Genomic DNA, 15,580 nt, shown 5'->3' on the forward strand with positions numbered 1-15,580 from the left:
TTTCTCTTTTTTTCCTTTAATTATTTTTCTTTTTTCTGTTTCCATTAGCAACTTCTCCGCTTAATGACATTGTTATTTTTTTCATAAAGTGTTGTAAATATTTTCCTAAAGTTTAATTTTAAATTAAGTGATTATGTTGGATTATGTATGATTAGTATGTTGGATTATGTATGATTATGTTGGATTAATTAAGTTGGATTATGTTTTGCAGCCTTTTTTTCATTTTTTTTCTGTGCATAATAGATGATGCAAGCTAACTAGAAAATCTTGATAACTATTGACCAATCCCAATATTACACTAAATTTGTTAATAAAATTTCCACTTGAATAACTATTAAAAATAATAATCTGATTTGCAAAAAAACTGTCAATTTTAGTATTATTAACTATGATATAACTAAACTTGTTTTGTTTCAGCTTTTGTAAATTTTGACTTTAAAACTTGTTTTTTTTTTGTTTTTTTTTTTTTTTTCATTCAAATATTGTCTATTGAAAACATTCTCCGTGTTAGTTCTGAAAAATAAAAATTTGGAGAGGGGGTTGGAGATTTTTGTTGGTAGGGAGTCCATAAATTTATTAAGCCCTTCTCCATACTTTTTGCTGGGAGATCCCAGAATTTGCTAGTGTCCAGAAATAGGTCAACACATTTTTTTTTTTTTTTTTATTTCCTTGAGTCACTGACTTTTCTTGTACTTTTGTTACATAAGTTTGTGAGTAATTTTTCAACCACATCTGAATGTTCAATTACCTCCAAATTTTATCAGTATGTGCAGTTCCAATGATAGTGCAACAATGCAACATCAAAATTCCCTTTCTCTTGTATACTCCCCCTCACAGCCACCTTAACATATTTCAAAATATTATGCAGTGACTAAAATTAGGAAATCCTGATGGTTGAAAGTCTCGAATGTAAGTTGGAGGAGTTTAAAAAAGTGAGATGTTCAATTACCTCCAAATTTTTCAATATGTGCGCCTCCAATGACAGTGCAATAATGCAACATCAAAATTCCCCCTCTCTTGTATCTCCCCCTCATAGCCACCCTAACTTATTTCAAAAATCATATGGTGACTAAAATTAGGCCTGATGGTTGAAGTTTTGAGTGTAAGTTGGAGGAGTTTATAAAAGTAAGACTAGACGTGTTTAGGGGATAGATGCTCACATTTACAATGAATGTAAGGGGCAACATTAAAATTAAAACAAACAAAAATTGTTCTGTTTGTGAGGGGGGGGGGCTTCGTCAGTCTCTCGCTCTTCATGCTAAAGTTTTTTTTAGCACTTTAAAAAACTTCTTATTCTAATTGAATGGCCCTTGTGTATCAGGAGTTGCTCTTAAAGAATTGGACAACTAGTCAAACTTTAGCATAAAGAGCAAGGTATTGAAGATTTGGCAGTACCCCTCATAAACGGAGTAATTTATGTTCTTTTAAGTTTCATTGTTGCTCCTTATTTTCAGCTGAAGAAACTTGTTTTTTATTTGCTTTGTGATTGTTTTTCAGATAATGCTGGGAAACCAATCTCCCTCCATGAAAATCCCCCCTTCGAAAAACCTCTTCGTGGAAAGTTCCTCCCAGGTAAAATCCTCTGCTGGAAATGTCCCAGCAGACAATTCCATCCTTGCTGAAATTCAACTTTGGAAAATTTCCTGATGACAATTCTGCCTGGAAATTTCCCCCTTTATTATGAAAAAAAGACCTACTATTTTATTCTCTTTCTTGCCTTTTTTCAAATCATTTCGGAAATCCCCCTTTCCATGGAGAATTTCCCCTACCCCCACTAGAAAGTTTCTCCTGCAGAAAATTCCCCCCATGGTAAATTTCTCCTGCAGCTAGTGCCCTTTCCCCGTAAAGGAATCCTCCAGACAATACCAACACTACTGAGAATTTCCCATGGAACATCTTCACATATAAAATGTAGTCGCCTGGGAAAAAGCAAGACAAATAAAAAGAATTTCATATAGGAATTTTGGTAAATTCCCTCATTTCGAATTTCCCCTGGGACGTTGACTCCTACAGGCCTCGCTTTCCATGGAAAATCCCTCCCCCCAAAAAAAGAAACTCATGTTGTATCAAAAAAATTATTTATTGTATAAAATGTCCGTATGCTTCTCAGTAACAAATACTATGTGTAAACAACAGGCAAATTTCATAGCTTACAGGTCTTTTTCCAGAGGCTGGATGGAGGGCGGTCATTCCATCCCCAGGGGCATAATTATATGACCTTTCAATTGTGCTGTACAAACTGGCTATCACAAATTTTGATCGGATTACTTAGGGGGGAAAGGGCGTTGGAGGGAGGCTACTTGCCCTGTAATCTTTTCATTCACTCAAAAAGGGCGCTGCAGCTTTTAATTTCCGTTCGAGTGAGCACTGTCCAAATTTTCTAGGATCATTTATTTGAGAAAATCACCCCCAGGGGAAGAAAAACACAAGCAAATAAACAGATATCCATGATTTTTCTTCTGACAAAAATACAAAACTCCGTATTTTTGCAGGTGGGAGCTTGAAACCTCTACAATAGATACCTATGGTCAATATGATGGTGCAATTTCCGTTAAAATTACTTAACTTTTTGGGGTGTTTCCCTACTTTTTCGAAAATCAGGCAAATTTTTCTCAGGTTCGTAGATTTCGATGGGTTGCACTAAACTTAATGAATCTTATATATTCGGAATAAGCATAAAAAGCCAATTCTTTTGATGTATCCGTTGTTATCAAAATTCCGTTTTAGAGAGTTTTGGCTATTATTGGTCCAAATTGGTTCTTACTTACAGTTTGCTTCAACAATCATGTGCTGACTAAAATTAAGTCTGATGGTTGAAGTTTCGAGTGTAAGTTGGAGGAGTTTAAAAAAGTAAGACTAGACGTATTTAGGTGATAGATGCTTACATTCATAATGAATGTAAGGGGCAACATTAAAACTGAAACAAACATAAATTGTTCTGTTTGTGGGGGGGCTTCGTCAGTCTCTCGCTCTTTATGCTAAAGTTTTTTTTAGCACTTTAAAAAGCTTCTTATTCTAATTGAATGGTCCTTGTGTGTATCAGAAGTTGCTCTTAAAGAATTGGGCAACCAGTCAAACTTTAGCATAAAGAGCAAGAGTAAGGATCGTTTTTCAGATAATGCTGGGAAACTAAATCTCCCTCCATGAAAATCCCCCTTCGAGAAATCCCTTCGAGGAACGTTCCTCTCGTGTAAAACTCTATGCTGGAAATGTCCCAACAGACAATTCCATCCTTGCTGAAAATCAACTTTGGAAAATTTCCTGATTACAATTCTGCCTGGTAAATTCTCCTTTATTATAAAAAAGACCTAGTATTTTGTTCAATTTCTTGTCTTTTTTCAAATCATTCCGGAAATCTCCCTTTCTATGGAAATTCCCCCCCCCCCCCAAGAAAAAACTCATGTCATGTCAAAAAAAAATTATTGTATAAAATATCCGTATGCTTCTCAGTAACAGGCGCTATGTGTAAACAACAGACAAATTTCATAGCTTACAGGTCTTTTTCCAGAGGCTGGATGGAGGGGGATTCATGCCATTTCAGAGGCATGGTTATGTGACCTTTCAACTGTGCTATTCAAACTGGCTATCGCAAATTTTGATCGGATTACTTAGGGGGAAAGGGTGTTGAGGGGGAGGCTACTTGCCCTGTAATCTTTTAAGTCACTCAAAAAGGGCACTGCAGCTTTTAATTTCCGTTCGAGTGGGCATTGTCCCAATCTTCTAGGGTCATTTGTTTGAGAAAATCACCCCCAGTGGAAGAAAAACACAAACAAATAAACATGTATCCATGATTTTTCTTCTGACAAAAATACGAAATTCCGTATTTTTACAGATGGGAGCTTGAAACCTCTACAATAAATACCTATGCTCAATATGATGGTGCAATTTTCATTAAGATTACTTGACTTTTTGGGGTGTTGCCCTTCTTTTTCGAAAATCAGACAAATTTTTCTCAGATCTGTTGCTTTTGATGGGTCGTATTAAACTTAATGAATCTTATATATTCCGAATAAGCATAAAAAGCCAATTCTTTTGATGGATCTGTTATTATCAAAATTCCGTTTTAGAGAGTTTTGGCTACTATTGGTCCAAGTTGGTCCTTACTTACAGTTTGCTACCACGAACTGTTTGATCAAGTTGGTATTGAAGCATAAATAGGTAGAGCGAAATGCATAAAATAAATATTATTATACAAGACTTAATGGAGCAGCTGTTAGGATACTCGCCTGTGGTAACTTAGATTATAATCTTGTACAAGACAAATTGTTCATCTTAGAGGAAAAAAAGAAGAATTTTTGAGTTTTAGAGAAAACTAAAAATTTAAATGTAAAAAAAATGACTAGACAGTAGAAAATAATTTTTGTTACGAAAATCTATGAATACAATTAAAACAAAGGGCCCAAAGCGGATCAAACTTAACATAACTTGATCTTTTTAACTCGTTTTCCTCAGCTTTAGTCCAGGACTTTTAGGGTTTGACCCGGACAAAATTGCAATATAAACGAAAATGGTACCAAAATGATCAGAAAAAAATTCTGTACAACATACTAAAAGTCCCCATAAATCCGAGTGGGGCGAGTACCCGAAAAACAGGGGAAAAGGGGGAAATGCGGGGGAAAATGGGAAAAATGCCGAACATGCCCAGAAAATAGTTTAAAGTGAGTTTTCTGGGGTTTTCACATACGCTGATTACGAAATTGACATCTAAAATTCAGTATAGAAAAAGAGTACTACGGAAAACGGGGGAACAGGGGAAAGAGGGGAGAAAAGAGAAGAATACAGGGTAGGGGTAGAAAGCGGTTTGAAAGATATTTTCTGGGGTATTCCTATCTGGTGATTACGAAATTGAGAAATAAAATGATATAAAAAAATCGATTAACATAAAATGGGGAAATGGGGGGGGGGGAGGGGAAAAGGGAAATATACAGGGTTGGGTAGAAAGCATGTGGAAATGTGTTTTCTGGGGTTTTTCTATCTGCTGATCACGAAACTGACCCCTAAAATGAAGGAAAGAAAACGAGAACCATGAAAACCGAACAAAACTGGAGGAAACAACGGAAAAGGGGAAGGGAGGCCTGACTCCTGAGCCAGCTGCTAATGGCTAAAAAGTAGGCCTATGGACAAAATAACTCGCTTAAGTATCAAACTTGTACTTTCTTGAATCACAGACATTTCTTACAACCATTTGAATTACTAAACATAAAGAAAACAACCGCTTGGCAGTTATATATAAAATGGCTATTATATGTAAAATTTGCACTTTCGAAGGCAGTATAGTTGACTTGAAAAACACAGCATTGATATCACTAGTCGAGCTCCTCGTCTTCGACAATCTCGTTGTCCCTGTTCAAACAGTTGATACCCTGATATTCTCCGCACGCGAACGTACACGCTAATCCATTTTCTTGCAGCTGCATCGCGAGTTCTCGCAGCCTGTCTTACAGTTGCATCTCACGACACTCAAAAGAGTCTGAGGTGCGGGCAAGAAATGGGTCATCACAGGTGAGTATTTATGGTCTCTGAGGACCCAACCCCAGTCAGCCGGGTCGAGGTCAGCTGGTTCCCCTTTCCAACGGGATACCTGGAGGCGCACTCGCTGGGAGTGGAATGAAGCTGCAGCTTCGGTTGGCGGAAGCCTTTCAGGCTTAACAAACGCCGTAGTATTAGACGAAGAAACTTTTTCCAAGAAAATTCGATGTCGCAGCTTAGTGAGATCTTCGTTTGGTCGTGCTTTATACAAGCTGAGGAGAAGATATTCACCCGCTTTCACAATTTCATCTTTGGACGATGATTCATCCAGAAACACTTTGCATTTTTTTCTGAACACTTCGCTCTTCTTCAAAAGAGGTAGCACAGCTTGCTTTCCAAGTCCGAAAACTCGTGAGGTCGTGTCACATCCCAAGAGTGCGTGCCCTACCAGAAGCAGCCTGGATACTTCTCCCATTTTTTTGCACTTTTTTTTTGCAAGTTACTCCATAGAACATTGGTCAAAGCCCTACACAAAGCGAGGATGTTTTTCTTACAGCTATAAAGACTAGGCTAGAAGACCAGGAGATCCATTAATGGATTGTTGATTAATTAATTTAAATTGATTAAAAGAAGTACAGTAGAGTTTAGATTCAGGTGCATGCCAGCCATCACCATTAGTATCAAATTCGGGCGATTTTAATTTTGTAAATATACTGCAAACTCGCTCATTATGCAGTATTTTGGGGATAGATTGTGACATTTAGTTTCACGTTTAATGAGTCTGTGGATTTAAGGGATGGAACGTTTAATAGTTGTAATAATAAGCTGCTACCAGGGATCCCCAAATCAGCTTCTTCTATATACATAGTGTCAATGGGCTTATTTATTTATTTTTTATTTGTCAAAAAGCTTTAAAATTTTCAATTTAAAAGGCTTAAAGGCATGTTTTCTTGAAATGTATTAGTTTCTTTTGTTTTGTGAATGACTTTACCAGGTTTGGAATGTGCATATATGTTTTGAGCAACATATTATTGGTTTAATTTTGTAAATACACTACAAACTCGCCCACTATGCAGTATTTGGGGATAGATTGGGGAGATTTAGTTTCTCGTTTGATGAACCTGTGAATTTAAGGGATGGAATGTTTAGTAGTGGTGATAAATAAGCTGCTACCGGGGGTCCCCAAATCAGCTTCTTCTATACACATAATGTCAATGGGCTTTTTTTTATTTATTTATTTTTTTTAAATTATCAAGAAGCTTTAAAAATTTCAATTTAAAAAGCTTAAAGGTATGCTTTTTCTGGAAATGTATTGGTTTCTTTTTTTGTGTGACTTCGTCAGCTTTAGAATGTGCATATATGTTATACGTGTTATGTATATATATGTTTTAAGCAGAAATATTGCTTTAGTTATCATACTTGCGGCAAGAGGATTGGAATTCCCCAAGACTTTGGCCCAAGGGGTTCCAGAAGAAAATGAAAGGTATGAGGCTGTGCCTTTTCAGTAATTCAAGCCATCCCCCTATCGAGAAAGTAAGCTGACTTTCAATTTTAAGAAATTATTATAGAGAAAACTGAAAAAAACTTTCACATGGAAAGGAATCATGTGGCTCATTTTTTTGTCGTAGCCTATAAAGAGTCACTAAAGAAACAGGCAAAATATTAAGAATATTTTTCTGAGATGCTCTTGACAGTTTTATCAAACTGCCAAGAGCAGTAAGTCAAGCACAAATGTTATTATTAATGAGGCTGGACTAATAGCCGTTTCTTGTTTAAACCTTCTCTTTACGGCAATAATATCGGTGAGAAGTGAACCACAACGCACCCTAACCCGAAAATTCCAATGAAAATGCCACGAGCAAAAACTAGTGAAAGGGGCAACTCCATTACGAAGGATTGGAAGAATGGCATGAGAATGAAGTGCATGATTAAAAGCCTTATGAACACATTAAAGTATTTTCTATACTTTTCTATATATTTTTCTATATATTATTTTCTATACTATACTGTTCTATAAGTATATTAATATTAAAGTATTTTCTTGTATAGGAAACAGAAGAGATTATATCAGACACATTGAATGTAGAAGTATTTCGTCACACCCTGGCAGATACAGCACTTGTTGGTTCATATTGTGTTTTTAGTAACCAGGGAGGCATGGTTCATCCAAAGACATCTGTTGCTGTACAAGATGAGCTATCATCACTTCTTCAAGTACCTCTTGTTGTAAGCCTTTATGCTCATTTAAATTGTGAATTAGCAGTATAATTGCCCCCCCCCCTCTCCTAAAAGGAAAGATCAATAATTATATTTTGCATAATATAATTATAGGTTTTGTTCCCTGAGAGAAGATTTATTTCTCTCCATATTATATTACTCTCTATATTATATTCCTCTCCTATGTTATATTTTGCTGCAGTAAAAAACTCTTTTGACCTTTGAAAGCAAGATTAAGCTATAAGTGCATTGTCCACTTTTTTGCTTTTCGTCAATTATTTGTTAACAATCTTCTGGAGAAATCTTGACTTTTCCTGGTCTTGAAGTCTTGGTTACCATAAAATTCTGATTTTGTTTTAATAAAGCTTTTAGGCTTAGAAGATTGGTTGATTTCTTTTAGTTGTATAGGCTAGTGCTTAAGTTATGAATGAAAAATATTTTTGTTTGTTGTAATTCCTTTCATTCAAGATTTTTTTTTTCTTTTTGTCCAAAAATAGGAAATGGTTAACCATTTAGGACATAAATTAAATTTTTACATTTCATCTCAACAGTTCATGCTATACTAACAGATATTGCTTATAAACCTTTACACCGAGACCGTGTTTACTTCTCAGTAAAAAAAAACGATATCCGTAGCTCCTTGTGTATGATGAATGCTATTCCTACATGCCTAATTGTTTGGCAATGTGCCCGGGGCTTTATCCCAGCTGTCACAAGACTGAGACAGATTTCCGACCTGTTCAAAGTCGACAATTGTCGAGGTCCTATGCGCCATCAACGGCTCTGGATGATCTATATCTTTTTTCGTATCATGGTGGATTTCTAATTGACGGTATGGGGCCTGGGGTTTGATGTGAGTTGCCGCAAGCATGGGCAATAGGTTTGCTACTTGTACTTGTAAAAAAGCCTGGCAGTTGAAACATCGATGTATTGAACACCCTATCTCATATTAAGGGCTTCGGGGGCTTATTGTCCCTATTCCTGCGACGATTTTTGGTTTTGTGAAGGTTTTATTGAACATTTGGTCATCTAAATAGACACAGTTCAATACAAATCTTTTGAAATGACAATGTAAATGACACAGTACATACAAGCTGAAAAATACAAAGGCCCTGGGCTAGAGCTGCTGAGCAATAGTGAGTCACTAAATATATGAAGTAGGCCATAAATGAGTAACTAAGTGAGCAATAGTGAGCCACTAAACATATGCAGTGGGTCATAAACGAATAATTAAGTGAGCAGTAGTAAGCCACTAAATATAGGAAGTGGACCATAAATGAATAAGTAAGTAAGCAACTGTGAGCCACTAAATATATGAAGTGGGCCATAAATGAATAATTAAGTGAGCAATAGTGAGCCACTAAATATATGAAGTGGGCCATAAATGAATAACTAAGTGAGCAATAGTGAGCCACTAAATATATGAAGTGGGCCATAAATGAATAACAAGACGCAGAACTTAAGCAAAATCTTTTCAATAAATTTTTCTGCCATTTAGAATGTCATAGAAGAAACCCAGGTGTAGTTTCATGTCAGTAAATCAAATTTTATTTTGTATTAAGCTTGTTCAGCACATCATTTGTCTTCAATAGCTTATTTTTTTTTTTTTAATTGAACTAATAATTTTTAAATAATCCCTTTTATAGTCACTAGCCATAGAGCCTATCGGAACAACATACTTAGAAAAGACTTCAGTGTAAACTCTGTTGTAAGGGCTACAGAAAAAATAATTACCCCTTGTTTAAACAAAAAATTTTAAGTCAGTGTATCCCCCCCTCCGAAAAAAAAAATCTGAAACTGGGTTGTTACCAAACTATTTGTAAAATTTTTCACCTTTTAATGGAATATACCGACTTTATGCATCTACATCTTTCACATCTGCATCTTTTCTTTACGACACTACATCTACATCTTTTCTTTACGACACTACATCTACATCTTTCACATCTACAATGTGAAATACTCTGTTTCCTTCAGGTCCAAAAATGAAAAAAACTCATACACGCTTGTGATGATCGGTAAACAACTAACTGATTGTTAAAGTATGCCAAAAAAATACTGGCTTTAATTACTCGTTGTATTAACTCATGTGATTGGCAGTAAATATTAAAAAATACTTACTGATTATGTAAAGTAAGATTTATGATTCAAAGTTATTGCAAAAGGCCTTCTGGTTTTCATTCTATTGTTATGAGATAGGAAGTTTTCTAGCATTTGAAGGGGGCTTGAATAGGGATTAATTTTGAACACAAATATATTCAATTTAAAAAGAAATCAGAGCAAATGGATAATTTATCATATGATTGGAAAACCTGAAGAAGGATGATGGTGCAGAGAATCATTGTCAAAAGTGAGTGATTAACATTCAGATTAAGGCATTCAGATATTCAGATTATAATTTTGCCACTGGCAGGTGGAGCCAGTTTAGCTTTCCATCTGATATTCGTGACTAGGGTAAAGCTCTCAGTCTGTTATTTGCAATAAGACAAGAAGTTACTAGATTTGGAAAGTAAATTCAGGTCGCTAGCTCATGGATAATAATTTTAAGCTAAATTCAGATCATTATGCTGGTGATTCCGATTTGACTTTTTTTCGTTATTTTGTAACCATTAATTTCAACACTCGAATAGTGCTTTGGAAGCCTTGCAAAGTCGTAACTGAGAGCCAATTATGAACTCTAGTTTTTTAAGAAAAGCTTATTGCAACTTTTTAAGCCACAATCTTGTATCATGGACCACCATGAAGGTCCTCACACCCCTTAACGGGTTTTCCATAGAACAGCTCTATTTCTCATTCGGGTACTCCATGGACTAGTATGTCATCTTTTTCTTTATGTTGTCAATAATATGTTTTAAAATTGCTGATTTTATTTGCTTTTAAAAATGGTTGTTAGTAAAAGCCACAAGTTTTATTGTCTTGCTTTTAAAGTTGCTTTTAAAGTCTTGGGATCACAAACAATTTACCTGTTCCAAGGAACTTCCTGTATGTGTTCTTTTTTATATTAAGGCTGGTACAGTCAATAGAGGTTCAGATGTTATTGGAGCGGGACTGGTTGTTAACGACTGGACTGCATTTTGTGGCTTTGATACTACATCAACAGAGATATCCGTTATTGAATCCATCTTTCGATTAAATGAGGCCCAACCACAAGCCATTACTACGGAAATGAGGCAATCACTCATTGAAAGGTAAGTTGTTTTTTTTCCTCTCTTTTGTGCTATTATATAAACTGGTATTCAAATTCAGCAGACTCTTCAACGTAGTCTTTAGAGACTGTCGAGAATCTGGAAGCGCCTCGAGCTCTCTAATTAAGAGTTTAAAATCATTCCCAAGTGACTATCACTGTCTGACGGATTCACTAGCTGACTGACATACAGTCAGTCTATAAAGCTAAAAGTCTTAAGTCATTCCCTTCGACAGTCTATCATTCTCTACCTGACTGAGTGACTGACACATTCTCTAGCTTACCGGCAGGCAGTCAGTCTGTCGAACTAAAAGTGTAAAATCATTCCCTTCGACAGTCTATCTTTCTCTATCTGACTGAGGGATTGACAGACTCCCTAGCTGACTGACAGACATCCAGTCTGTCGGACTAAAAGTTTAAAATCATTCCCTTCCAAGTTTGTTATTCCCTACCTAACTGACTGACAGACAGTTAGTCTGTCAAACTAAAAGTTCAGTTACATTCCCTTCGAATGTATGATTCGACAGTACGACCTGAAAGTATTACCTAATCTCCGTAAAGATCTTTCTGTTATACCTGAAGCAGATAAAAACCTGGTTGTCATGGTTTCACAAGCCTAGTGAAACCTAGTTTCACTAGTTGTCATGGACATGCCAGACTAGGATAACCGAGTTCAGTCGTACTTAAATAACAAAGGAAATTATGCAATAGTAACATATGATCATACTAGTCAATTTGCTGATAAAATTACAAATGAATTAAAAACTCAAAAACAAAATGGTTGAATCACTCCAATATTATAAAATAGATTTTTTCCCCTGGGGTGGCATAAGGGCTCCCGTAGCATGTACAAAATCACCCGTTTCAAATATCGAAAAATGTCTATGCACAGCTTTCAAGCATTTGCTCCATTCCTAAAAATCAAATATTAGTAACTCCATAGATAGATTAGAAAAAATTACAAATACAAACATATTAGAAAACACTGTAGAAAGTAGCTTTGACATTGTTTCTATGTATACAAATATTGATTTCTCAAAATCTGAGCAATTACTTAACAAACAACTCAACAAGCTTATCATTTAATCAAAGATTTGGCAACAGGGATACATTGCCATGTCTTAATGACCTTGGTTAAACTTGTCATTTAATCGAAGATTTGGCATCAGGGATACATTGCCATGTCCTAATGACCTTGGTTAAACTTGTCATCTAATCGAAGATTTGGCAACAGGGATACATTGCCATGTCCTAATGACCTTGGTTAAACTTGTCATCTAATCGAAGATTTGGCAACAGGGATACATTGCCATGTCTTAATGACCTTGGTTAAACTTGTCATCTAATCGAAGATTTGGCAACAGGGATATATTGCCACGTCTTAATGACCTTGGTTAAGCTTTGTAACAAGTATTTGATGTCCTTCCAGTTCCATAATCCTATCAGCAAACAAAGGGCCTGCCAATTGGTGCACATGTATCGGATTTACTGGCGAATTTCTATGTGGACAATTGGACTTTAGATTCATGTTTTTTTTTTAAACACATCTACTGGGGACTTTACATGTATGATTTAATATTCCTTGGAGCTATGGGGAGATAAACTTAGGGGCTTTTTAGATCACATTAAGAAATCTGATAGAAATTTTGAGCTTTCTCTAGAAACTGAAATTTCAAGTAAGATACCGTTTTTTAAACGTTATATTTTAACCGTTTAAAATACCGTTTAAAAAAACGGTAAGTTACCGTTCTTAGAGCGGTAAAACAGTAAAATTGCCATTTTTAATCATTCGCGGCGGTGATTAACTAGATTTTACTATTTACAGAAAATTTACATAAAGGAAGAGATACCTTCATTTTAAATCTAATTCCCCTTTACAAGTTAAAGGGTTATAACTTCTCTCGTGGACTGTGTCCTAAACATTTGCTCGTAGTCTTATGTCCACAGCTGATAATTTATCAGAGATATAATTTTTGAAAACGGTTTCCCCTTTCTGTTTCTCAATCATACAATAGCGTAGGCCAAAAATACATTCTCTAAAAATCAAAGATCCTCTATCATGGGAGCTTCTAATAAACGTCCAAATTTGACCCACCTTCCTTATACACCAAAAATTCCTATGAAATTAAAAAAATGTTTATGCACAAAATAATATACTGTATTAAAGGTAATCAACCGAGTAGAAGTGTCCCAATTCTTGCAAAGGTATCATTAATAATAAATATAATAATAAATAAAACAATATAATAATATAATAATAATAGGTAAAGTATAATAATAATAAATAAAATATAATAATAAATTATAATAAATGTAAGCCGTCGTGAAATCATAAGCAAAAGCAGCTCAAATCTAGTCAAATATTCCCAGGTTAAAGTCGAATCAAGTCGATGAAGTCGAATCACCTCAAATCAGGACAAGAACGCAGAGCTTTTGGGCACGCTTTAAGTGCCTGAGAATTCACCTCTAACGGCGCAAAGTCTTTTATATCTCCCTTCGTTCCAGTATGGTTACCCTCGAGAAAAAGAGAACAAAAATTTACTTACGTTTATAGTTTTTTGTACTAAATTTCTTAAAAACTTTTGTCCCCTATGTGACGAAAAAGAAATATTGAAGATCTTCTGTCAAGGGGAGCTTCTAATAAATGTACTATGAAATTAAAAAAAAAAGTTTATGCACAAAATGATATACTGTATCAAATGTAATCAACCGAATAGAAGTGTCCCAATTCTTGCAAAGGTATCATTAATATATTTGTTAATTAATATTATCAATTAATTGATTATTAATTATCAAATATTATCAATTCATTATTAATTAATTAATAATTTATTTATTAATAATATTAATTATGTTAATTAATTAATATAATTAATATTATAATTTATTAATTATATTAGTATTATCATTAATAAATGTAAGCCGTCGTGACAAATCAGTACAAGAACGCAGAGCTTTTGGACACACTCTAAGTGCCTGAGAATTCACCTCTAATGGCGCAAAGTCTTTTATATCTCCTTTCCTTCCAGTATGGTCACCTTCGAGAAAAAGAGAACAAAAATATACTTACGTTTATATTTTTTTTTTTTTATTATTAGTAATTTTAATTGCTTAGTAATTTTGTCGCTTTCTAAGTAATTTTTTCTCTTTCTAAGTAATTTATTTCCCTTTTTAAGTAATTACTTCCTCTTTTACTTTCTCTTTTTAGGTAATCTTTTCTTTTTCCAAGTAATCTTTCTCTTTCTCAGTAATTACTTTCTCTTTTTAAGTAATTTTGTCGCTTTCTAAGTAATTTTTTCTCTTTCTAAGTAATTTATTTCCCTTTTTAAGTAATTACTTCCTCTTTTACTTTCTCTTTTTAGGTAATCTTTTCTTTTTCCAAGTAATCTTTCTCTTTCTCAGTAATTACTTTCTCTTTTTAAGTAATTTTGTCGCTTTCTAAGTAATTTTTTCTCTTTCTAAGTAATTTATTTCCCTTTTTAAGTAATTACTTCCTCTTTCAAAGTAATTACTTTCTCTTTTTAGGTAATCTTTTCTTTTTCCAAGTAATCTTTCTCTTTCTCAGTAATTACTTTCTCTTTTTAAGTAATTTTGTCGCTTTCTAAGTAATTTTTTCTCTTTCTAAGTAATTTATTTCCCTTTTTAAGTAATTACTTCCTCTTTTACTTTCTCTTTTTAGGTAATCTTTTCTTTTTCCAAGTAATCTTTCTCTTTCTCAGTAATTACTTTCTCTTTTTAAGTAATTTTGTCGCTTTCTAAGTAATTTTTTCTCTTTCTAAGTAATTTATTTCCCTTTTTAAGTAATTACTTCCTCTTTCAAAGTAATTACTTTCTCTTTTTAGGTAATCTTTTCTTTTTCCAAGTAATCTTTCTCTTTCTCAGTAATTACTTTCTCTTTTTAAGTAATTTTGTCGCTTTCTAAGTAATTTTTTCTCTTTCTAAGTAATTTATTTCCCTTTTTAAGTAATTACTTCCTCTTTCAAAGTAATTTCTTTCTCTTTTTCAGCATATCATAAAATGATTGAAGATGAACTGTGGTGCTTCTTATATATCTTGTAATCATTTATAAATATATAATTCTTTTCGCCATGTCTTGTCGCTGAAAATAAACGCTGCATGCTGGGTCTAATCAGTGGATTGGGGTCTAAATCGATCCAGGGGTCTAAATCGATCCTGGGTCTAATCGATCCAGGATTGCGTCGAGGGACTGCTTTGAATTTAATGCCTGATGGAATCGGAAGTAAGTAAAGCCGCGCCCAAGGCAGGGGCAGTCAAAACCCACCTTGGCCCGCCTCTGTTTCTAATTAAGGTTGTTACTTTAGCAGAATCTGTAATTGCCCCCCCCCCTAAGGATAAAAGATTCAATTAATGTTCTATAGCCAATTTTTCTCTCTCCCTACCTGTCTCTTCCCCCTATCTCTTTTTCTCTCCCTTCTTTCCCTCCTTCTCCTCTCTCTCCACGTTTTGACGGTTTCGTAAGAAAAATATAGAAAGTAGAATAGCAAGAAAATTTACTTAATTCAAGATCGTTCCATGGCCCTTGGAATATAATTAAGCTTGGCGAGGAGGGGGAGGGGAGAGAACCGGTGGGCCATGCTGGAAGAACTTCCAAGCCAATATGTGTTTATAATGCGGAAATTTCTGTTGTAACTTAGTAGTTATTACATAAATATAAAACCCTTTTTGATTTTAAACGGCTTAATTCTATAT

At 34.7% G+C, this 15,580-nt stretch overlaps 1 protein-coding gene across 1 annotated transcript in view; it reads left to right on the forward strand.

Moving 5' to 3' along the window:
- The window catches only part of LOC136027976 (eukaryotic translation initiation factor 6-like), a 46,039-nt gene extending 31,080 nt beyond the window's left edge, over positions 1 to 14,959 (forward strand). Inside the window, exons 3-5 of the mRNA XM_065705470.1 lie at positions 7,519 to 7,695; positions 10,693 to 10,874; positions 14,877 to 14,959. Coding sequence (XP_065561542.1) covers positions 7,519 to 7,695; positions 10,693 to 10,874; positions 14,877 to 14,886 — 369 coding nt within the window. The 3' untranslated portion in view covers positions 14,887 to 14,959. The remainder of the gene's footprint in view (positions 1 to 7,518; positions 7,696 to 10,692; positions 10,875 to 14,876) is intronic.
- Positions 14,960 to 15,580: the final 621 nt, after the last annotated feature.

The sequence above is a fragment of the Artemia franciscana genome, chromosome 6, assembly GCF_032884065.1.
Source record: "Artemia franciscana chromosome 6, ASM3288406v1, whole genome shotgun sequence".
NCBI lineage: Eukaryota > Metazoa > Arthropoda > Branchiopoda > Anostraca > Artemiidae > Artemia > Artemia franciscana.